The 24,188-nt window shown below is 45.7% G+C and overlaps 2 protein-coding genes and 2 long non-coding RNA genes across 5 annotated transcripts; all 4 read left to right on the top strand.

Moving 5' to 3' along the window:
* The first annotated feature begins 2,626 nt into the window (after positions 1 to 2,626).
* LOC310747199 lies at positions 2,627 to 7,847 on the top strand. Its single transcript, XR_014540891.1, has 2 exons — positions 2,627 to 3,498; positions 7,543 to 7,847. It is a non-coding gene; the product is annotated as an uncharacterized lncRNA (long non-coding RNA).
* Positions 7,848 to 8,962: 1,115 nt separating this feature from the next.
* Positions 8,963 to 11,879, top strand: LOC310747198. The gene is made up of 2 exons (XR_014540890.1): positions 8,963 to 9,271; positions 11,459 to 11,879. It is a non-coding gene; the product is annotated as an uncharacterized lncRNA (long non-coding RNA).
* Positions 11,880 to 16,002: 4,123 nt separating this feature from the next.
* LOC310747130 (olfactory receptor 6M1-like) lies at positions 16,003 to 19,693 on the top strand. 2 transcript variants are annotated; one of them, XM_083581475.1, is made up of 2 exons: positions 16,003 to 16,418; positions 18,429 to 19,693. In XM_083581475.1, exon 2 carries the CDS (start codon positions 18,455 to 18,457, stop codon positions 19,451 to 19,453), a length of 999 nt encoding a protein of 332 aa, XP_083437601.1. In that variant the 5' UTR covers positions 16,003 to 16,418; positions 18,429 to 18,454; the 3' UTR covers positions 19,454 to 19,693. The 2 variants fall into 2 exon arrangements, with proteins under 2 accessions (XP_083437601.1, XP_083437602.1); XM_083581476.1 differs by having other exon boundaries at positions 16,003 to 16,422.
* Positions 19,694 to 22,410: 2,717 nt separating this feature from the next.
* Positions 22,411 to 23,382, top strand: LOC310747304 (olfactory receptor 6J1-like; the record flags this gene model as incomplete). The annotated part of the gene is made up of 1 exon (XM_083581658.1): positions 22,411 to 23,382. One exon carries the CDS (start codon positions 22,411 to 22,413, stop codon positions 23,380 to 23,382), a length of 972 nt encoding a protein of 323 aa, XP_083437784.1.
* Positions 23,383 to 24,188: the final 806 nt, after the last annotated feature.

Raw genomic sequence — 24,188 nt, 5'->3', positions numbered from 1 at the left:
TGTCGAAGGGGGTAATGTGCTAAGCAGCATGGAAGAAGGACTGTATAAATAAAATAAAAAGGAGGAATCTTCCCTATTCGACCTGCCATTCTGCCTTGGAAGAGGAAGTCTCATTCGAAAGTACAAACTGGGATCCCAAGGCCCAGGTTGTGTCTAGAGGGAAGAAGCGAATTTGGGCATTGATCACGTGCAGCATATTTCAGGGATGCCATTCCTAGTGGTGTCTAATGTCACTCCCTTGTCATCCAAAGCTGTGCAGTCTTGCTGGGAGGGTAGCTTGGGTGGGGGCTGATCCGGGCCAGAGCTTCACAACCAAGGCTGTCAAGCGTCCCTTATTTGGAGGGACAGTCCCTTATCCCAGCGCCATGTCCCACTGCTGTCCCTTATTGATGGATGTCCCTTAAATTTCCCGGGTTTCAAAGGAAGCAGCTCCTCTCCCTCCCTCCCTGCCAGCCAGGGAGGAGGGAGGCTCCAACTGTGCTGCTTGGCTGCCCAGCCTGCCCCCCTCCAGCCTCCTCTCACCAGCCTCAGCCCCTGGGAGCCCCTCCCTGCCGGGACTGGCGGGAGCCTCGGGCTCTTCTGCCGCCATCCTCCTTGCGGCCACTGAACTGGGCGTCTCTGCCTGGGGCCTCCCCTCTGCCCGTCGCCGCCACTCCCACTAGGCCGTACTGCGGCTGTGCCGCTGAAGGACCCGGATGAGATGGGCAGCCTGGCATGGCCTATGAATTGCTGAGGAATCTTGAGAGGAGAATGAGGGCAACCATAGAGAAAGCAATTCAGAGAGAGGAGGAAGAGGAGGAAGAGGAAGAGGAGGCGTGGGCAGGTGTTCCAAGGGTTACAAGGGAAGGACCACAAGCGCTTCTCCCATAGATTTGTAGTGGTAGACTAGCATAGATGGTCTGATCAGCAGGTTTACTTCAGGCGCTATTCCCCCTCTTCTCCCCCCCCCCCACCTGATGGAATTGAGAGCTGCAGATGGAGCACGAGAGAAAAGATACAGAACTGCAGCAGCATCTTCGTAGCTTGGACTTCATTTTGCATGAAAAGTGGTTGCTGCTTGTAGTTATTTAATTGCAGCTTTTCATCGGCTGGTGTCTTGAGCAGCAACCTCTGGAAACAAAGGGCTAAAAACCGGCACTGCTCTCCAAAATTATCTGGTCCCTTTTAACTTCGTATTTCAGCTGGTTGATTAAAATCCCTTATTTTGGCTGCTGGTCCCTTATTTTCAAATCTGTAAGTTGACAGCTATGTTCACGACTCCTGCTCTAGAGGCATCTTCCTCCTCCCTCTTCAGGCAGGCGACAAAATTGCCATCCAGGTTGCTGCTGCTGCTTTCACCTTTTATTCTTCCCATTCTAGATCATCTGCCGCCCTCTAGTGGCCATCTAGTGGACACACATCTTTCGTTTCTTCCGCGTTTCCTCTGGAGTGACAATAACATTTAGCCTTGTTTGGTTGTGCGTTTATATTCCTCCTCAGGCTTCAGGGGCTTTACCTGGTTCTCCCCTCATTTTGCCATCACAATACAGTGGTACCTTGGGTTAAGAACTTAATTCGTTCTGGAGGTCCATTCTTAACCTGAAACTGTTCTTAACCTGAGGTACCAGTTTAGCTAATGGGGCCTCCCGCTGTCACTGCACTGCCAGCGCACAATTTCTGTTCTCATCCTGAAGCAAAGTTCTTAACCTGAGGTACTATTTCTGAGTTAGCACCGGAATCAGTAACCTGAAGCGTCTGTAACCTGAAGCGTCGGTAACCCGAGGTACCACAGTAACCCTGTAGGTTAGGCAGTGAGACAGTGACTGGCCCAAGGTGAGCTTCATGGCTGAGTGAGGATTTGAACTCAGAACTCTGAGGCCCGAGCACTCTTGGCCACTAAAGTAGCCACCGCAGCCATTTCTTTGAGGCAATGAAGGATAGAGGAGGGCTTCTTTACACTTCTCCGTAACTGTTCTTTTGCGTATCCATGACCAGGGAATTTCTTTAAATTAGACATCCTACCCCTGCTCCCCTCATTGTCTCTTTTTTCTCTTGGACCCTTTTAGGTTCAAGGACAAAATGGCAAAACATTTAAGTTTATTTTCCTGCAACAATTATTACCTTGATGCTTAAAGGACCAAAACAAAAAAACACATAAGCAAGAAAATGAACTTGAAGATGACCTAAAAATCATTCAAAGCCCCACCTCAAAATTAACTTAAATTCATATTCCTTTCACCCAGGCATTATGGTCACTATTGTCTGGCATACCTTGGAGATTTTTGAGGTAATGCATTTAAATTTGTTAAACCAAACCGGTTCATTCCAACCACTAGATCCTATCAGTCAGCGGAATATTGGCTGATGAGCAAACGATCAGTTCTGTTGTGGATTCCCGACCCCCTCCCCATGTTCTTTTGGAAATCCTTGTTTTTTGGGTAAGGGATAGATATTAGGGCTGTGCACCAAATTTGGCTGAACCCTAACCCCTGATCAGAATCAAGCCGATCCAGAGGGATCTGCACTTCAGCTGAGTTGGGTGGTGATAAAAAAAAGGAAAAGGACCACTAGACAGTTAAGTCCAGTCAAAGGCGACTATGGGGTTGTGGCGCTCATCTCGCTTTCAGGCCGACGGAGCTGGTGTTTGTTCATAGACAGCTTTCCGGGTCATGTGGCCAGCAGGACTAAACCGCTTCTGGCGCAATGGGACACCGTGATGGAAACCAGAGCACATGGAAACGCCGTTTACCTTCCTGCTGCAGTGGTACCTTTTTATCTACTTGCATTGGCGTGCTTTCGAACTGCTAGGTTGGCAGGAGCTGGAACAGAGCAACAGGAGCTCATCCCGTCACAGGGATTTGAACCACTGACATTCTGATCAGCAAGCCCAAGAAGCTCAGTGGTTTAGACCACAGCGCCACCCGCGTCCCACTTGGGTGGAGATAGCCCCAGACTGCCCTAGGTTGGGTCGAGTCACCTGGAGGAATCTGGGCCCTGCCACAAGGTGAGGCAGCAGTCAGGAAGGAAAGGCAGGCTGCCCCAGCAAGATTAAACCCTCCTGCTCACAGTGTGGTTGAGAGGGAGGGAACAGAACTCAGTGTCTCCTTGCTTCCCCTCCCAAATGTATCTTTAATTCGAAGCCCTAATTAAACATGAGCCCCATCCTTGAATTGATATGGGGGCAGATCCAGATCAGGCATGATTTTCCCTGGGTTGTGGCCCTGTTCACAACCCTTATAGATATTGCAGAGATAGTGTGCATGGTTCCTCTGTGATTTCACCTTTGCATTGTGAGGTCAGGCGGGGTCTTGAAGCCACCAGAGCTGCATGGGAAGGCCTCCTTTCATTCCACATAGCAAAAGCCACGGCAGAGCCTCCGTCCCAACCAGCACCCTGGGGGGGCTGATGGGGAGTGTTCCTTCCCAAGTTGGGCTCAGCCAGGCAACATCCAGCAGCCCAAGAAGACCGGAGAAACAGCTGGACCTGTTTGACTGCTGTTGGCCAAGGATTTGTTGTGCTGTGAGTATGGGGGAAGTGAAGGAGGAAGACAGGGAAGGCAACGTGAGGTTTGATGTTTTAACTAACATGCCATTGGAGGGACGCGGGTGGCGCTGTGGTCTAAACCACTGAGCCTCTAGGGCTTGCTGATCAGAAAGTTGGTTTGAATCCCCGCTCCTGTTGCTCTGTCCCAGTTCCTGCCAACCTAGCAGTTCGGAAGCACACCAGTTCAAGTAGATAAATAGGTACTACTGTGACGGGAAGGTAGACGACGCTTCCGTGCGCTCTGGTTTCCGTCATGGTGTTCTGTTGCACCAGAAGTGGTTTAGTCATTCTGGCCACTTGACCTGGAAAGCTGTCTGTGGACAAACGCCGGCTCCTTCAGCCTGAAAATGAGATGAGCGCTGCAACTCCATGGTCGCCTTTGACTGGACTTAACCATACAGGGGTCCTTTACCTTTTTACCTTTACCATTGGATAGACATCTTCAGAAGATTCACTGCCACAAGCCACAGGGCATGGGTGGTTTTCCTCATAGGAACCCAAGAAGCTGCCTTATGCTGACCACTGATCTATCTAGCTTAGCTTTTCTCAACCTGTGGGTCCCCAGATGTTGTTGAACTACAACTCCCATCACCCCTAGCTAGCAAGGCCAGAGCTCAGGGATGATGGGAGTTGTAGTCCAACAACATATGGGGACCCGCAGGTTGAGAACCACTGATCGAGCTACTGGCACAAAAATGGAAGCAGGAAGAATTACCAACGAAAGAAGAATGACCAACGAAAGAAGAATGGAGGATGAAATTAATGGACTATGCAGAACTAGATAAACTAACAGGAAGGATTCGAAATCTGCGGGACCAGAAATTCACAGAAGACTGGCGTAAATTTACAGACTATTTGAAAAGTAATTGTGATGATCAGACTACGCGTAGGTTTGCAAGAAGTTTTGTGAGGGGAATTATTGGAACTATTGCAAAAATAGATAAAGGGGAGGATGGTTAGTTATGATAATTAAAGGCAATATGAATTTAAGTGGTTAAAACGGTGGATCATCAGAGGTGTTGATGGAAGTCCAAAAAAGATTGTATAAGTGGTGAAGTTTTGTGGTATGTATTATAATTTATATGTGAAAATTAATAAAAATTAATTAAAAAAAGAGACCCGCTGATCTAGCTCATTGCTCTTCAACCTTGAGTCCCCAGATATTGCTGGACTGCAACTCTGATCCCCAGAAAGCTTAGCCAACGGTCAGTGATGATAGGAGTTGTATTCCAACAACGTATGGAGATCCAAGTTTGAAGATGGCTGGTCTAGCACACTTCTGGCCATGTTGACTGGCAGGGTCACTTCTGAGTTTTGGACAAAGGTCTCTCCCAGCAATGCTTGGAGATGTTGGGGATTGAACCTGGGACCTTTGACATGCAAGGCAGATGCTCTACCACTGAGCTATGGCCCCAACAATAGCTTTCAACGTGGATATTACTATGCTCAGTCAATGTAAGATCAAAGTTTGCTTGTTGGTGCAGCCAATCTCATTCAAGGAATTATTTCTACTCCCCAACCAATATCGATTCAGAGTTAATGCCTGTCATGGCGCCATCAGGCAAGGGATGTCCAGAGTCAGGAATTACCCAATTTTCCCATGCATAAGACGATGCTTTTTGCTAAAAAATATGAGGCAAAAACTGAGTGTCATTTTATACACGGATAGTGAAGGCAGAGGGGGACATGCGATTAATGGCAGCAGCAAGCAGGAGAATGGCAGCGGCGATTGGGCGGATGATTGGCGGCTGTGGCGAGGCAGGCAGACGATTGGCATCTGTGGCAAGTGGGCGGGTGGGCTGTTGGTGGTGGCGAGCGGGCAGACAGTTGGCGGCTGCGGCGAAGTGCGTGATCTGCAGAGGCTGTGGCAAGGGGTCAGCAGTGGCGGGCAGGCGGGTGAGCGATTGGCGGAAGTGACCTCCTCCACTCCCCCCAAAAGCGAAATAATTTCTTAATTTTGGGTTTAAAAAATAGGGGTCATCTTATCATGGAGGCGTCTTATACACAGAAAAATACACTAACTCTTTATTATCAAAAGTACTTACTTTTGATAGGGGTGCTAACTCCAGGGGGGCTTGGGGGCACCCATACAAAAAATTCTGTGGATGCCCAGCCTCTTGCCACCAACACCCCGCTGCATGCTGGCTGTCGCTGCTGGATTGGATTAGCAAGATAAGCACATGCTTAGGGCATCATGGGAAGAGGGGCACCACAGAAATTTTCCATTGCTGGATTTTTAACATCAATAGTCACAAATTGCTCAGTGGAACCGGGCAACTGCATTGCAGGGAGTTAGACGAGATGACCCTGGGGGCATAGCTGTCAACATTTCCCTTTTTAAAAGGGAAATTCCCTTATTCCGAATAGGATTCCTCGCAAGAAAAGGGAAAAGTTGACAGCTATGCCTGGGGGGAATCTCCCAGTGCTACGGGTCTATTGTTCTGTAATGATTTTGTGCTGCCCCCTGCTGGTGGGAGGGCACCTTTGCGTCTGCTGTTGAGGATCTTCTGGATCACACTGGACTGTGCCCTTTCTGAGGACTGGAAGGGGACAGATTTCCCATGCCCCCCCCATATCCCACTGGCAGCTGCCATGTCTATGGGAGGGGGTAGACCGGCCTCCACCCCAGCCTGTCTTGCTATTTCAGGCCAAAGGACCCCGTTCCATTGCACTTTATTTATTTATTTTGATGATGACGTTGTTGTTGTTGTTTATTGCTATTTTCCTCCGAAGCAGCTCCAACTCCATGTTGTGTGCTGTGCTGGCTGGAGGGCGGGGTGGAGCAAATGGCTCAGTGGAGCTATTTGTTTTCTCATTTGAAATATACAGTGGAACCTCAGTTTTCGATCGTCTCAGAAGTCGAACGTTTCGGCTTTCGAACGCCGGAAACCTAGAAATAACTGCTTTGGTTTTTGAACATTTTGGAAGTCGAACGGTCTTCCGGGACGGATTACGTTTGAAAAGCAAGGTTCCACTGCATTAAAACAGAAGAACTATGCAACGAGGCAGGCTGAATTCTTTATCTTTACTAAGTATAGAAGCAGATGTGTTATGTAAGTTTTGTTTTGAAGATATGATACAATACGATAATCTTTATTGTCATTGTCCCATACAGAACAACGAAATTGAAAATCTACATCAGACATTCAGAAACCAACAAGCCTGCTATCCCAGCTATCCCAGCCTGGTTAGCCCCCTAAAAACTCTGATACCCCATAATTAAATACAATATACTCCCATAGAGACTACCTTACACTGCGTTTAAAACCAAAATCGCATTTGAATAGAAACTGTTTCTCAGGTGGCTAGTCCTAGTCTTTATAACCCTGTACCCTGAAGATCAAGGGGCGCGGGTGGTGCTGTGGGTTAAACCACAGAGCCTAGGACTTGCCGATCAGAAGGTCGGCGGTTCAAATCCCCACGACAGGGTGAGCTCCCATTGCTCGGTCCCTGCTCCTGCCAACCTAGCAGTTCGAAAGCATGTCAAAGTGCAAGTAGATAAATAGGTACCGCTCCGGCGGGAAGGTAAACGGTGTTTCCGTGCGCTGCTCTGGTTCGCCAGAAGCGGCTTAGTCATGCTAGCCACATGACCTGGAAGCTGTACACCGGCTCCCTCGGCCAATAAAGCAAGATGAGCGCCGCAACCCCAGAGTCGCCTACGACTGGACCTAATGGTCAGGGGTCCCTTTACCCTTTACCCTTTTTACCCTGAAGATCTGATCAAAGACTTTGCAATTAGACAACGTAGGGTGGGAAATTAAAATATGAATAAAGTAGACGTATACAAAAAAAAAACCCACCACATTATTTTCCATTCTACCATAGTTTTCATTTCATTTCAAAAAATAAAGTTATTTTATGGTTTATTACTGTTTATGTTTTGAATTAGATATATACAGGGGCACCAAAATCCTTCAAGTGCTTAAGGCCTCTAAAGGTCTTAATTTGCCCCTGGTAGCCCTGACACAGATGGTAGAAATGAAAGTTTAACCCTGTTACGTAACCAACTCTGTGTTACAGGGGCAAGTCAGAGGCTGGAAGGAGAATTTCCGCTATCGGAACCTGCGACTTTCCAGTGCCGCGCTCCGTAGGCTGGAGACTGCTCTTTTGGAGCTGACGTCTCAGGATTTCAAGAATTCCTACGAATGGGAGAAGTTCCAGCTCTGGCTCCAGGAGGTGATGTACGCAGACTGGTGGCTGGATCAAGCAGCCCGTGAGATCAAGCGCCGATGGAAAAACCTGACAATGTTCTGAGGGGCCATAGGGGGGGAATTTTGAAGGGGTAAATTGTGCGTTTTGCTGGACAATAAAGATCTGAGAGCTAAGTCTTCATTCCAGGCCATTTTGATTACATTGTTGGTCGGTAAGAAGGGAGGTCCCCCGCCATACATTTTGTGGTAAGGTGTTTTCAAAGCAAAGGTGGGGATCAAGGGCCGCAAACATTTTGAGGGGCCACACGCCAGTAGCCAGAAAGGCCAGGAGCAAAATGGGGCAAACTTTGCACAGTAGACTAGTTTCCACACATACCTTGCCCTCCCTATGATCCTTCCAGACAAGCAAGAGCTATTTTCAGAGTTCAATAACGCATTCCAGCCAGGCCAAAAACACTCAAGGAGAGCGAGGGGTTTGAGTCCTGAGGGCCAACGGTGTAGTTTCTCTTGTACAGACTCTGGTAAACTCTAGGTTTACCTAAGTAGGACCAATTCAGCCAGCTAGCCCTGGGGATTATCTAATGCTTATTTCCCCTAAATTGATTTCTGAATTTTGAATTTTATTGTTATTCATGTTTTTATACTGTATTTTCTGCTGCTTTGTTGTTCGCCACCCTGAGCCCGGTTTTTGAACCGGCAAGGGCGGGGTATAAATAAAAAGTTGTTGTTGTTGTGATGTTAGATTGTGGAAATGTGTTATAGGTGGGGCTGCCTTTGAAGACAGTTTGGAAATGTCCCCTTAGACTTCCATGACATAGGTCATGCCCTAAAAGCAAGGATAGGGAATGTCTGTCCCTGCTGACCTCTCTGTTTGGTCCTTAGAGCAATCCCACGGATGCATCTCTCACTGCCCCCAAGTGGAGTTTCCCCTGGCTGGATTGTGTCCTTGAACTTTGCTTCCCTGAATGAATCTCCAGTTGAGATCCCTGCATTGCAGGGAGTTGGGGCTAGGTGACCTCCCAACTCTATGGTTCTATGAGGACAAAGAGAGATGCATTGAAACCAGCCTCCTAAACCAGAGTAACATTTGCATAATCACCCCGCCCACTTTTGCCTCTGGCCCTGCCTGCCATTGGCGTGTGGCCCTTGGAAGGTCTCTCAGAAGAGAAGGCGGCCCTCAGGCAGTAAAAAGTTCCCCACTCCTGCTCTTCAGACAAAATAAAAATAAGGATTGTGTTGGTCTGACAAGGGATGGATGGATGGATTCCTCTTCATGCAGACAGCCCGAATTGCACAGCTCCCGAAGAGGTTGGAGTCAAGGCCATAGGTCTCAATATCTCCTTGGCAGCGACCAGCTGAGGTCACAATGGCTCCATCCCCACCACAGCCTTCAGCCCCAGTGGTGGTGGCCACATAGGGGAAAGCCGGAGAAAGGGGAGAAGGGCATCTCCCAGCAAGAGGGGGGTGAGCCCCCTGGAATGGGGAACTGGGCCTCCGGAAGGAAGCTGGAGGCAACAGGCGATGAAGAACCCAAGTCGGAGAAACCAGACAGGGGAAGTCAGGGGTTAATGAAGTTCTTTCGGAGAGGCCAATGGGCAGTGAGTATTGGGGTATGGAAGTGGCATTGCGGGGCCATTGGGTCTCAAGGGCCTTCTTCATGTGCCGCCTCCTTGAGAGGTCCGGAAGGTGGAAGCAAGAGAACGGGGCCTTCTCTGCAGTGGCTCCCTGTCTGTGGGATTCTCTCCCCAGGGAAGTTTGCCTTCATTATACACCTGTAGGCACCAGGCAAAAATGTTCCTTTTTAACCAGGCCTTTGATCTGATTGACATCCTATGCCCTTTCTAAATGTGGTGGGGTTGTTTTTTTGGGAGGGGTGTTATTGAGTTGTTATTTTTCTTTTGATTATATATTTTGTGGTTTTGTATTTTGATTTTATTCTGTGAACCACCCTGAGAACCACTTAAGGTATAGGGCAGTATAGAAATTCAACAACAACAACAATAATAATAATTAATAATAGCTTCTTAGGCCACATTCAACCCTAGATCAGGCATGTTCAAAGTCCGTTTTGGGGGCCCATCGGTCAGTTTAATCCAGCCCCTTTGGCAGTTTATTTCCTCGGGTAAAAATCTTAAACAACTTCAAGCCTTAAAAAACCTCCCTCAGTCATGGGGGGCAAGGGGGCATGCTTGACCGATGCTTCTTGACCCCCCTTTTTCTGTGTGCCCCCACAGAGCATTTCCTTTCAGAAGAAGGGCGAGTGCTGAGAAAAACCCCTTAATTCTGATTTCATTTTATTCTTTGCTAGATTAACAAAAAGGGAAAATACCACACACACACCAGTAAATTAATTTTAGAAAGGGGCAAGAAATTTGTGATTGCGGGAAATGCACAGTCGAACATTGGTCTTCTTCACAGAAGGTATGAAGCAACAATACTAACGGAGAATTTAGTATTTTGCATTTAAAAAAAGACCTTTAAATGAAGATCTTTAACAGAAAATGCATGAACATGAGAAGCATGAGAACATATCATTTAATTTTTGAAGCACATTTGTCAGGAGGACCCAAGTCAAGATTTTTCTTTTTCTTTTCTCTTGCTGCAATTTGTCTGCTTTGAGTTAAACTGAATATCACTAGCAATTTATTGTTAAAGAGAAGGTCAAAGTGCATTTATTGGGCTATCCTATGCACCCATTTACATGAAGGTGACTCCCATTCATGTTGATTATTTCAAGTTAAAAACACCACTTCCTTAACACCCATTGCTCGCCTCAGTTCTTGAAAAGTGTATGTGTTTGTAAAATGAAGTGGAATGGTTTCATTTCAAATTAGGCCAGACTCAATCTAGCATGTAGTTCATTCACCTTCCTTATAACAGCATAAGTGATTTTGTAACAAACTGAAATGATTGCATTCTTACTCTGAAACAATTACAGACACTTTTCAAACAAGACCATGAAAAGAAGAAAAATCACTATGAAACAGTATACCTGAAGAAGGAGTGTCTCCACCCCCATGATTCAGCCTGGACACAGAGGTCCTCCTCCGAGGGTCTTCTGCTGGTTCCCTCACTGTGAGAAGTGAAGTTACAGGGAACCAGGCAGAGGGCCTTCTTGGTAGTGGCACCCAACCTGTGGAACGCCCTCCCTTCAGATGTCAAGGAATCAAGAACTACACAACTTTTAGAACGCACCTGAAGGCAGCCCTGTATCGGGAAGTTTTTAACATTTGACATTTTATTATTTTATATATTTTGCTGGAAGCTGTCCAGAGTGGCTGGCGAAACCCAGATGGGTAGGGTATTATTATTATTATTATTATTATTATTATTATTATTATTATTAACAAAGTCAAACCCATCCATGAATGTGGCCTAGCATTAGGCATGCCATACTTTCAAAACCTTTCTTGATATGACCATTGTGTATGTATGGATAAGTGTCATTATACAGTTTAGCCACTGGATGGCGCTGAACATGGCCCTCATTTGTCTTTTTCCATTTAACCACCAGGATTTCGTACTTAACCTGAAAAGTCCGTAACTGGAGGCGCCCCTTCTGCGCACGCGTGTGGTGCGATAGAGTGATTCTGCGCATGCGCGCATGGTGAAACCCAGAAGTATACACTTCTGGGTTTGCCGCGTTCGCAACCTGAAACTTACGTATCCAAAGCGGTGCGTAACTCGAGGGTCCACTGTACCTTGCAATTTGCTATTGTTCTTGATTGTCTCTCCCCACACCGCCTAAGAAAGGGAGGCATTTCACCTCGTACTTTTTGTTCCAGCCCAAAGAAATATCGCTTGCCCCTAGTGAGATATTCTACCAAGACCTGGACCCCATTCGAAAGGAGATGCTGTCTTCCTGGGGACGTAGAGGTGCCCGTCTCCGCCGGGCGGCTCAGAGATCTTGTCCTCCACTGTCCTCTTTAACGTTGTGGGTGGCCGGAGATGGGGGCGAGCGCGAAGAGAACTACAGGTATCACCGTTTGATGGGAAACCTCGTCTCTTCCATGGTGGCAGAAGAAGACTTGCCTCCCCCCACGTGGTATGAGGTCCCAAGAGACGGTGCTGTGAGTCCACCTCCCCCTCCTCCCCTCCGATACCTGGCTAACGGCATGATCATGGCAGAAGGGCATCCCTTGCCCCACCTCAACCTTGACCATGGCACCCAGAGGGGAGAATAAAATGAAACATCTGGTAGAAGCATCTCATGGCGTGCCTTTGTGTCTCCTTATTCCAACCATGGCTATGTCAGTTGTGAAAAACAGAAACACATACAGTGGTACCTTGGGTTGCAAACACTGTCAGTATTTTCATCCCTCCCATTGCAAAGATCACCAGATCATGTTTGTTTTACTTTCTGTCTCTGAGAAAGGAGGGGGCTGAGACCATTCTTCCAGACTTCCGTCCCTAGCATTGTGCCTGTTTTCTTTGATCTGTCTAGAGACTAGATGGCAGGATGAGAGAGCTGACTCTCTTGTACATGTTTGCTATGTTCTTTTATTTGTTTAATCAGTAGAAATAAAATTAGGTATGCAACAAAACCTCCACAGTTTTGTTTCCGTTTCTCTGCTGCTTTTGAGGTGTTCACAATAGGAAATGTGACTCCACTGCACCAGGACCTGTTCCAGCAGAATGCTGTGCTGCTGTTCCTGAGTTCTTGTGATGGGAAGGTCAAAGAAGGTGCTACTGAAAACCAGCCCATGCAGGCGCTGAAGATGTGGGCTGTATATGGGTGTACGGTCAAACACCTTGGGTTATAAACACTTCGGGTTACAGACTCCACTAACCCGGAAGTAGTACCTCGGGTTAAGAATTAGACCTCAGGATGAGAACAGAAATTGTGCAGCGGTAGCAGGAGGCCCCATTAGCTAAAGTGGTACTTCAGGTTAAGAGCAATTTCAGGTTAAGAAGGGACCTCCGGAACGAATTAAGTTCTTAACCCGAGGTACCACTGGTATTGTTAAAGGTTTGGAGGATCAGTCTTGAAGATAACCATAGGTCCCTTCTATGCCTGTGATCTTCTTCCCAGAGAGGTTCAGAATAGGATGCTGAACCAATCTCCAGCCCCATTGGTCAGCCTGAGATCCAGATCCGAGGGCCTTCTGGCAATTCCCTCATTGAGAGAAGTGAGGTTACAGGGAACCAGGCAGAAGGCCTTCTTGGTAGTGGCGCACCCTCCCATCAGATGTCAAACAGAATAACAACAGACATTTAGAAGACATTTTAATGCAGCCCTGCATAGGGAATGTGTTAATGTTTGAAGTTTTGCAATTTACTGGAAGTTGCCTAGAGTGGCTTGGGCAAACCAGTCAGATATGTGGCATCATCATCATTATCATCATCATCATCATCTAGGAAGGCTTATTTGTTAGCTGACGGTCTTAACTGCTCAGCTAAATATCCATCATCAGCATCTTAAAACTGAGCCCCTTTTTCACCTCACCTGGTGATACGCCACTCATTCTAGAATGGAGGAAAATAGGCCTAAAGTTAGAGCTGACCTTCATTCCAAGGAAGAAGAAGAAGAAGAAGAGTTTGGATTTGATATCCCGCCTTTCACTCCCCTTCAGGAGTCTCAAAGCGGCTAACATTCTCCTTTCCCTTCCTCCCCCACAACAAACACTCTGTGAGGTGAGTGGGGCTGAGAGACTTCAAAGAAGTGTGACTAGCCCAAGGTCACCCAGCAGCTGCATGTGGAGGAGCGGAGACGCAAACCCGGTTCCCCAGATTACGAGACTACCGCTCTTAACTACTACACCACACTGGCTCTCACCCAACCCTGGGTAAACACAGTGAGGTGCATACAAATATATGCAATTGAATATACAGTGGTACCTCGGGTTAAGTACTTAATTTGTTCCAGAGGTCTGTTTTTAACCTGAAACTGTTCTTAACCTGAAGCACCACTTTAGCTAATGGGGCCTCCTGCTGCCGCCACGCCGCCGGAGCATGATTTCTGTTCTTATCCCAAGCAAAGTTCTTAACCCGAGTTCTTAAGCCAAGCAGAGTATGTAACCTGAAGCATATGTAACCCAAGGTACCACTGTATTTTGAATATATTTTTAATGAAAGTCAGGGCCAAAGTGTTTTGAAGCAATACATGCCTAACTGCTGTGCATCACGGACAAGTCTACAAGCCCTCTCCATATTAGGGGTGGCTTAGGACAGTGGACGCTTATTCTACTAGCAGTTATGTTGGCAGTGGTAGAAAGAAACATAAAAGAAATAGGATTATTTCATCAGTAGACAGTGGGAGGGGGAAGCAGGACCATGCTCAGGTGGGACTTTTATAATCTGTGGAAACTGTTCTTTTTTTCTTGAAATAAACTAAGGGGGACTGGAAAAAAACAAAACTCCTTTCTAATTAAGGAGAGGATCACTGTCCAGGGATATTATTTGACCCAAGGGATCCCTTGCTCTTAATTGGGTCTATGAACTGCTAGCTCCCAGTCCTGTTTTTGTTTTTTTTTTAAGAAGTTCACCGCAAAGTTTAATTGGGCAATTTCTTAAGGGAATGAGGATCTTAGACCAAAGTTTTGTAGCTCATTACTAATTATATTCTCAGGTGCAACATCCAGCATAGTTCAATGGAACTTACTACTCTAGTGATTCCAGAAAGGTGGTACATTTCAACTGTAGATGCATCACGTGGTCAAGCGGAGATTCTGAGCTGAATTTGAGCAACTTTGATTTCCTGGAGTCCAGCACCATTTACCCCCATTTACAGTCTGAGTCCAGTATACCTGAAGGAGTGTCTCCACCCCCATCGTTCAACCTGGACTCTGAGGTCCAGCTCTGAGGGCCTTCTGGCGGTTCCCTACCTGCGAGAAGTGAGGTTACAGGGAACCAGGCAGAGGGCCTTCTTGGTGGTGGCACCCGCCCTGTAGAATACCCTCCCATCAGATGTCAAGGAAATAAACAACTATCTGACTTTTAGAAGACATCTGAAGGCAGCCCTGTTTAGGGAAGTTTTTAATGTTTGATATTTTATCGCTATTATTATTATTATTATTCTGTTGGGAGCTGCCCAGAGTGGCTGGGGAAACCCAGCCAGTTGGTTGGGGTATAAATAATAAAATATTATAAATTATTAGACCCCAATGGATACATCAATGCAAGGTGTAAAAGTATTGAATGTTAAAGACAATGGACCATAAGGCAGCATATTGCAAGACACTGATGTAACACAAAGGACTGCTTTGTTGTGTGGAACCATGGTACCAGTATGGCACAGCCTAGGGCATCCCAAAATAACTCCATCCCATTAGTGGCAGTCAACCACAATGTCTTTCCTCTTTTTTAAAAACCAAGTTGGTGCATTGCAGAGCAAAGCGCTAGACAGTCCATCGTGGATATCATTGGCTATGTACCACAATGGCTATATTCTCCCTCCACTGTACTAAGTCTTATGCCTCTGAAAATACCACATCCTTTGCTCACATCCTGCGTTCAGGCTTCTGGTTGGCCACTGCGAAGAACAGGGTGCTGGACTAAATGAGCCTTTGGCTTGATCAAGCAGGGCTTTTCTTAGTTTCTTGAGTCGTTCTGGCCATCTTTATTTCCCAGAGTGCTTTGCCTCTGGTAAAAGGTAAAGGTAAAGGGACCCCTGGCCATTAGGTCCAGTCGTGGCCGACTCGGGGGTTGCGGCGCTCATCTCGCTCTATAGGCTGAGGGAGCCAGAGTACAGCTTCCGGGTCATGTGGCCAGCATGACTAAGCCACTTCTGGCGAACCAGAGCAGCGCACGGAAATGCCGTTTACCTTCCCACCATAGCGGTACCTATTTATCTACTTGCACTTTGACGTGCTTTCGAACTGCTAGGTTGGCAGGAGCAGGAATCGAGCAACAGGAGCTCACCCTGTCGTGGGGATTTGAACCGCTGACCTTCTGATCAGCAAGTCCTAGGCTCTGTGGTTTAACCCACAGCGCCACCCGCTTCCTCTGGGACTGCATGGAATTCTGTGAAACTGTGATGGAGGACACAGCTCTCTGGAGCTTGGCACTGCAGCCTTCCTAGCTCTGTTACAGAGTTAAAACTCCAGTTCTCGAGCATCTTCAAGCCTACACAAGAAACTGTGCAGCCCACCATGAATATTTTTCCTGGTTTCATACCCTCTGGGTCATTGTATTTACCATGGGCTTAAGCTGGGCAAAGTACCACGGAAATGCTGGATTCCTAGCCAAACCAAACACCAACCTGATCTTAAAACACGTGATGAAATCCACATTGTCTCTCAATCCAATATACCTCACAGGGGTGTTGTGAATATATAATGCAGTTGGGGGGGACCATGCATCCTTGAAGGAAGGGATAGCTATATATGTAATATTTAATATTTTCATGGAACTGTAGCTTAAGGGCTCTGATCACTTAAATGCAGGGAGCTTCTGCACATTCAAGCAATAAGTTTATCATGTCAACATCTCGGGTCAATGAATCCTAGATTAGCTTTACATACTTCATCTTTTTTCAACAGCCACTTTACTATTGGGATTTCTGCCCCTGGAGAATTGCTTCCTTTAAACTCTTCTGAAATCAGGGAAACGATCCGCACCGAAGCATTAAGACGCTGATGCTGAGCCCCATTCTAATCCGTCTGCCTATGTCTGTCATATGCACACAGTTCATCATCACTTTTCTCTTTTGTCAAGACATCACCTTGCTACTGACCTTGCCCACCCAGCCTCTGTGATGGAAGAGAAAACAGCTTACGAGGGGTGATATTGGCTGTGAGCACTAGGGTAGGTATGTGGAAATGGTATGGTCTCTTTAGTACAGGGGTGCCCAAACTTTTTTTCAAAGAGGGCCAGATTTTCAAAGAGGGCCAACCCTTTTTTATGATTTTACCCCAATGTTGTTGAGCTTTTTTATGATTGAGCTTTTCTGGGGACCCCCCCCCCGGAGTGTTGTTGAGCTTGCTGAGCTTTTTAAAGGATTTGACCCCAATAAATAAACTGCTGGATAAAGACAGCCCCCAAAATGGACTTTGGACATGCCTGCTCTTCTGGTGTGACCCACCCTGGCTGGCGATCAACCCTGGAGTTTATGGGGAATCTTGAAATGACCTACTCCCACTCAATCCTTTCTTTACAACATAGTAAGAAAACTCTTACCATGGCGATGGATTGTTAGAACAATATTGCGACCTTGGTCCTGTCAGGCAAAATTGTATTTTGGTCTTTACTCAGAAAGAGATATATGGTTTACTAAAATGACTAAAAACAATCCTAAGAAATATATAGCAATAAAAGCAGACTTGTAGAACAATAGACATAATAAAAGGATCAAAATACAGCTAAAATCAACAGAGTTTAAGTGCAAACGCGCATAAAATCAGTTTTGGTTTGCACAAATCCAAAGGTTTTCAGCAGGTGTTGGAACAGTGCGATGAAAGTAGAAGGCCATTGAGCCGGATCCGGCCCCCAGGCCTTAGTTTGCCTACCGATGTGCTAACACATTTACTAGCTCACTGACAAAAAAAAAAGGAGCCACATTTACTTGATCAAAGAGCTCTCCAGGGCTGTACAAATAAAATTGTAGTTTAAACACAGCAAAACAAAACACCCCCCCCCCGATTCTACAATATATATATGTGCCCCATGCTGTAGAATACACACCTGTTTGACGTAAGGGGTTTGAGGTAAGGGATTATAATGGGCAATGTGATATATATTTCATTGGAATGTCGTAATGACATGCCCTGCTAGAAGCTCCTCACATCATCAGTTAGGGATAATGCCATTGATTTCTCCTTTTTTTTTTTGAAAACATTTTTATTTGGTTTTACAAATACAAAGTTATCCAAAGAGAGATTCCTCTGAGTCGCAGGACTTCCCCTCATCCCCTCCATGGGGTTCTATTTTAAACATTTAATATTGCATATTCTTTGATACTCCAACTTTTATATCAATCCATAATTATCCATGGTAGTTGGTACACAACAAGTGAAATCAAAATCCCGCTAATGTTTCCATCTGCTTACAGTGGTCTCCTAAATAGCTTATAATTTCACCGCCATTCTTTTATAAAGTTTTTATCCTCTTGGTTGAGGTAATGCCATTGATTTCAATGGAATGAACATCTGCAGGGGTGTACTTAGAGTCAGAGTGTAAAATATGTACAGTTTGGATTCTGCTCCCTCCAAATCATCAGGCTCCCTTGACACTGTTAGTGAGCACCCAAAACCAAGCAGAGCATCCTAAGCCTCTTGAAGGTAGAACAGATCTTAGTTAGAGAGCTGGGGCTCAGCAAGGGATGGGGCAGAAACCCATTCAATTCACATTTAAAGGTAAACCTGCCCAATGTGCACTTTCTAGAATGAAATGTGATTCGAAGCACAGCCATGCTTCTCTGAAAATTGCAACGCAATTCTTCAGCCCAGTAATGTGTACCAAAAGGCATATACAGTTGTACCTCGGGTTACATATGCTTCAGGTTACAGACTCCGCTAACCCAGAAATAATAGCTCGGGTTAAGAACTTTGCTACAGGATGAAAACAGAAAACGTGCTCCGACGGCGCGGCGGCAGCAGGAGGCCCCATTAGCTAAAGTGGTGCTTCAGGTTAAGAACAGTTTCAGGTTAAGAACGGACCTCCAGAACGAATTAAGTACGTAACCCGAGGTACCACTGTATGAGGGCAAAGTTTCAGGAAACTCAAATTCAATAATTCCTCCTTTAAATGTGAACGCAATCTGATTTCTCCCCCATCCGGAGTTGAATGTCATTTGCGAATTTTGTTTTGCCCCTGCAGAAAAGACCAGAGTTGACTATCCATCCATGCCTTATGCCAATTCTTCAGCTGTGCGGGAGTTCTACCTGGTGGGCTTCCCCACAGAACCTTCCACGCAGTTGCTTCTCTTCTTCTTGGTGTTGACCAACTACCTCATCACACTCTCAGGGAACACGGTCATCATCTGCATCACTCTGTCCGACCATCGCCTGCAGAGCCCCATGTACTTCTTCCTCCGCAATTTCTCCTTTGCAGAAATTTGGTTCACAACGGTGACGGTGCCTAAGCTTTTGGCCGGGTTCCTCTGGGGAAGCCACACCATCTCCTTCACTGGTTGCATGACTCAATGTTACTTCTACTTTCTCCTGGGGGCTACTGAGTTCTTGCTTTTAGGAGTCATGTCCTTTGACCGCTATCAAGCCGTGTGCAACCCCTTGCGCTACCCAGCACTGATGACCAGGAAGTTCTGCCTTAAGCTGGTCTGTGGGACATGGGTAGCAGCCTTCTTCACTATTCTTGGCCCGCTCATCATGGTCACTGGTCTACCCTACTGTGACTCCAACGTCATCAACCATTTCTTCTGCGACCGCACACCCTTGGTGAACCTGGCTTGCACCGACACCGAATGGGTGGAGACCATCAACTTGGTTCTGGCTGGGGGGCTCATCCTTGGATCCTTGGTTCTGACTGTCATCTCCTATTGTTTGATCACCCTGGCTGTTCTGAGGATCCCCTCCGTGCAAGGTCGAAGCAAGGCCTTCTCCACTTGCGCCTCCCACATGGTTGTGGTCACCATCGTCTACGGCAGCCACATCTTCATGCATGTCCGCACCACACACACCTATACCGAAAAGGTGGACAAAGTGGTGGCTCTTTTGACTAGTGTGGTGGCCCCATCGCTCAACCCCTTCATCTACACCCTGCGGAATGAGAAGGTCAAGGAAGCCCTTCGAGATGCTGCAAGGAAGAGAGGACTGTTCCTCAAGGAAGAAGTAAAGGAAAAGACTGGGAAGAACTTTCACAAAATTGTGGCGGGTGAGATGTGAAGCTGCTGGTGTGACCAGATGTAGGTCTTGGGGGTCCTGCTACATTTCCACAGGGAAGGACAGGAGCTCCTTCACTGAGTACCTTCAAGGCAATGTTGGACTAATTTCTATTTATGAAACAAGTATATTCTTCTTTCTTCCCCAGAGCAAGATGATTTACTCAATGTAACCCAAGAATCACTTTCAGTTCCATTTATTTACTTCTACTTCTAGGTTAATAAATGCATTTTACATCTCAAATGTCTCAAACTCCATTCAGCATTCATATGGTTTCCAGGAAGTCTCCCATCTAGGCACTGACCAGACCTGGACTTGCTTAGCTTCAACATAGTTGCAGCACTGTGTACTGTCAGACCTTAGCCCCAGACCATGATTCACACATGTTGAATGGTCCAGAAGAGTAGCTGAAGGTGTGAACTGAGTACACTGAAAAGGACTGTCCCCTTGTGGTCAACGCACAAAATGAGTGATTTTGTGTGTGTGTCAGGCACAGTTGCTGACGTACATGAATTGCTGGCCTGGAATTACAGGTAGCGGGAGAGGGAAAGGAGAAGAATCTCTCAAGGGAAGAATTTGAGGTGGAAGACTGTCATAGATATTCTTGCTAACTTTCACAAAATGACATTTATGTTGATTTGAACTGATTTAAAGTCTGCAAGCCCAAATCTTGTATGGTGCATGTATAGGCATTCTTTGTGGGGTGCTGGTGGTATTTTATATCCTGGTCTGCACACATGTGGCTATTTAAGACACTTTATTGGTATTCAAAACATACATATAGAATAAGAGCTTTTCTACTAGAAAAACAATACGGTGCTGGCACTCAGCATGAAGTTGTTGCAATAAGTGAGAAGGTAAAGGACCCCTAGGCGGTTAAGTCCAGTCAAACTTACCAACTATGGGGTGCGGTGTTCATCTCGCTTTCAGGCCGAGGGAGCCGGCATTTGTCCACAGACAGCTTTCCGGGTCATGTGGCCAGCATGACTAAACCACTTCTGGTGCAACAGGACACTGTGACAAGAGCCAGAGCTCATGGAAACGCTGTTTACCTTCCCACTGCAGCGGTACCAATTTATCTACCTGCACCGGCATGCTTCTGAACTTCTAGGTTGGCAGAAGCTGGGATAGAGCAATGGGACCTCACCCCATTCTGCAGATTTGAACTGCTGATCAGCAAGCCCAAGAGACTCAGTGGTTAAGACGACAGTGCCACCCGTGTCCACTCCCCCCCCCCAGTAAGTTCCACACTTATAAAGAGTACTTTTTAATAGAAAAAAAGTGCTGGTACTGCATACTTTTGAGTACCTCCAGAATAAACAACAGCAGTGCATAGAAACTTTTAAACATCTTGTAGTACACAGCAGCCCCTCGGCTGTAAATATTTCCCATTTCCCATCAGTAAATGAGAGTGACTTGTGCTTATAAAGAAAGTTAACCCTTTCTCCCAGGTCCAGTTCTCCAACAATCAAATGCTGGGATATTTATTCCATCTAGTTGACTGCTATGCTTTTCACTAATTCACAGCACTGAATTCTCATTACCTCTCATTCTATTCATCTGGCAAAATATTAGAGACATGATATGAATATTCCTTCATTTGGCTTATGATTCTCAGTAACTCATAAAACTCATCTTGAATGTAAGTTGGAACACTATAATCCCCGAGTTCTTCTCTGGCTTGGATCTTGATTTGAGCCAGAGAATAACTCATCTTCTTTCTGTCTGACACTCCTGCAAGGCTTTGACCCCCTGCTCCCAGTTTTCCATTTTAATGAAGTTGCTCCCAGAGGAGTGAGCATCATGACTGAGCAAATGGATAGCTTTAAAAGAGGAATAGACAAACTCATGAAGACTACCAAGGGCTATTCACTATCCACAGTGTCTATGTTCTGCCCCCACCATCAGAGGCAGTATGCACCTGAACACCAGTCACTGGGAATGACAACTTGTGTTGTGTTCACATTCTATTGTGCAGTTATTCCTATGGGTATCTGGCTGGCCACAGTGAGAACACAATTCTTGACTAGATGGGCCTTTAACTTGATGCAACAGGGCTGTTTTCTATTCCAATGCTCCTTTCCACTCAGGATCCCTGTGATGTAAGTTCGGCTGAGATACACATAGTGATTATCCCAAGGCCACCCAGTGCATTTCATAGAAGAACATTTTTTTTGAGTCCAGAACTCTCCACCTGAAATTGAACACTCATTCCAACACAGTACATTGGTAAAAGGGAGAATAGGATGATGATGATGATGATGATGATGATGATTTCATTAGAAAGGAACTGGTTCAAAAGAACTAAATGAAATTCCTGTTTCATTGACTACCACATCAACCTTTGTATTAGAGAATTATTCTAACAATATCCCTGGAGACTGTCTCTCTAGAGCCCCACTAATTGATTTCAGATTCTCAATGCATTACTAAATGGGATTCCTCAAACCTGTCCTCTCTCATTTGCACACATTGGGAACAATTCAATTCTAACTACAAATGGGTGGGTTACTTGCCACAGAGCATGGCAGGAGGAAGATTTTTCAGTAGAGTTCATCTTTTAAGAAAACATGGACAGCTGAGATCAAAGAGGGTTGAAGAATGGAGTATTTTACAAATCCAGTTTGATAGACAGACAGCAGGTTTCTTGACAGAACACAAAATAACATTGAGAATCTAGAAGCATCTTCTTTGCAACCATGCCTACAAATCCAGTATTGGACATGACTGGATTTTTGCTTGCTACAGTAAGTAAATGTTCATGTTTGTCATAATTGTGTATTTGATTAAAGTCATTTAGTAGATTTATATCCCATCCCAAATAAATGCCTAAAAAGTGTGGTGGGAAAGATGAATAAGGATTGTAAAGCACCACCTGTGTTTTGGGTTCAAAGTTCTGACTCTCACCATTCTACTGTTCCTTCAAGACAATGTGCTGAGAGTGACGAGGGGAAAGTCTGATGGAGAACCAGAGCGTGTCTGAATTCATCTTGCTGGGCTTCTCCATTGACCGCCACGAAGAGATCCTTCTCGCCCTCTTCTTTTTGGTCCTCTACATTGTGACCGTGCTGGGCAACATGGTCATCCTCTTTGTGGTGTTGGTGGATAGCCGGCTCCACACCCCAATGTACTTCTTCCTTGGCAACTTTGCTGCCCTAGATATCTTCTTCACCTCAGCCATCAGCCCACAGCTGCTGTGGAACCTCTTTTCCAACGACAAGTCCATCTCTTTTGCTGGCTGCATGACCCAATCCTATTTCTACTTCTTTCTGGGCACGGTGGAGTTAATCTTCTTGACCTCCATGTCCTATGACCGATATGCTGCCATTTGCAGACCCCTGCAGTATCATGCCATCATGAACAGCCAGGTGTGCATTCAAATGCTGGTGGGTTCCTGGCTGGGTGGATTCCTCTCGGTCCTCTTTCCCACCATCCTGATCACCAGATTGTCATTCTGTAGGTCCAACGTCATCAATCATTTCTTTTGTGATAGCGGCCCACTGCTGGAACTGTCATGCAGCGATACCAGTTTCATTGAGCTGATGGACTTTTTTCTGTCTGCTGTTGTCATCATATGCTCATTGACTGTGACTCTGTTTTCCTACATGTTCATCATCTCAGCAATAATGCGCATCTCCACCTCCACTGGCCGGGCCAAGGCTTTCAACACCTGTGCTACACACCTGATCATAATCTCCATCTCCTGCAGCATCAGCATCTTCATCTATGTCACACCTTCCCAGAAAGAGACATTAGAAATTCACAAAGTGCCCGCCATTCTCACCACCACCGTCTGCCCCTTTCTGAACCCATTTATCTTCACATTGAAAAATGACACTGTGAAGCAGGCACTGAAAGATGTGTTGAGACAGTACAAGGTGTTGATCACTCAGAAAGCTTGGGGTTCCTTGCAAAAGAAAAGACCCTTTTAAGTAAGTTTAGAGGTGACTCATAGGCGCAAGGGGAAAATGGAAGAACTAAAACAACATCCAATTGTTTTGTTTGGGAGTAACTGTGTAGTCACTGTGCTTAAAGGGAGGAGAGGCAATGGCAGATGTAGATAAATTCTCTATTTTATTTGTGTAATTTTTTATTTTTTATGCTTTATTGAAACTTTTCAGCGAGAAAATAAAGTGAATGAATAGAAAAGAAAAACAACAAAAAGAAAAAGAAGAAAACTTGAAATTGTGATAGGATACAAAACATAGGTTTATAAGTAATACTGTATATATACCATTTTGGGAGGGGATTTAAAATTCTCAGATATTATTTTAAACCATACACCTCTTATATGAAGTTTGACAGCATATAAATGTAGATGGATTCTCCATGCCCTAACTTCTGCCAAAAACTGATACTGATCATTGCAAGGGTTTGGACTAGATGAGACTTGGGCCCCTTTCAACTCTTCGAGTCTATGATTGGAAAGATAATACCATGGTCCCCTTTGAACAACGGACCAAAGATATGACAACTCTTGCAACGTATGAATGGATTGCTTTTAGATGCTGATTGTATATTGATAAATACAATGGTATTTGGAATGCATTTATTAAAAATATATAATGTCTTTCATATTGTTTGGAAATCTCTATTTCCTTTTAAAAATACCCCCCACTTTAAACATGGTGAATCTGTTTGAAATGCAGTACGTAACTCGAGAAAGGTGAACTTGTGGACTAGCTGACATTGCCTGGCACGAATTCTCATCAGTGATGGTCAATAAGGCCTCAGTGGT

This window comes from Podarcis filfolensis (genome assembly GCF_964270895.1).
Source record: "Podarcis filfolensis genome assembly, chromosome: 13".
NCBI classification, from domain to species: Eukaryota; Metazoa; Chordata; class Lepidosauria; order Squamata; family Lacertidae; genus Podarcis; species Podarcis filfolensis.
The sequence above is the reverse complement of the archived record's forward strand: the minus strand, read 5'-3'. Positions and strand labels throughout refer to the sequence as shown.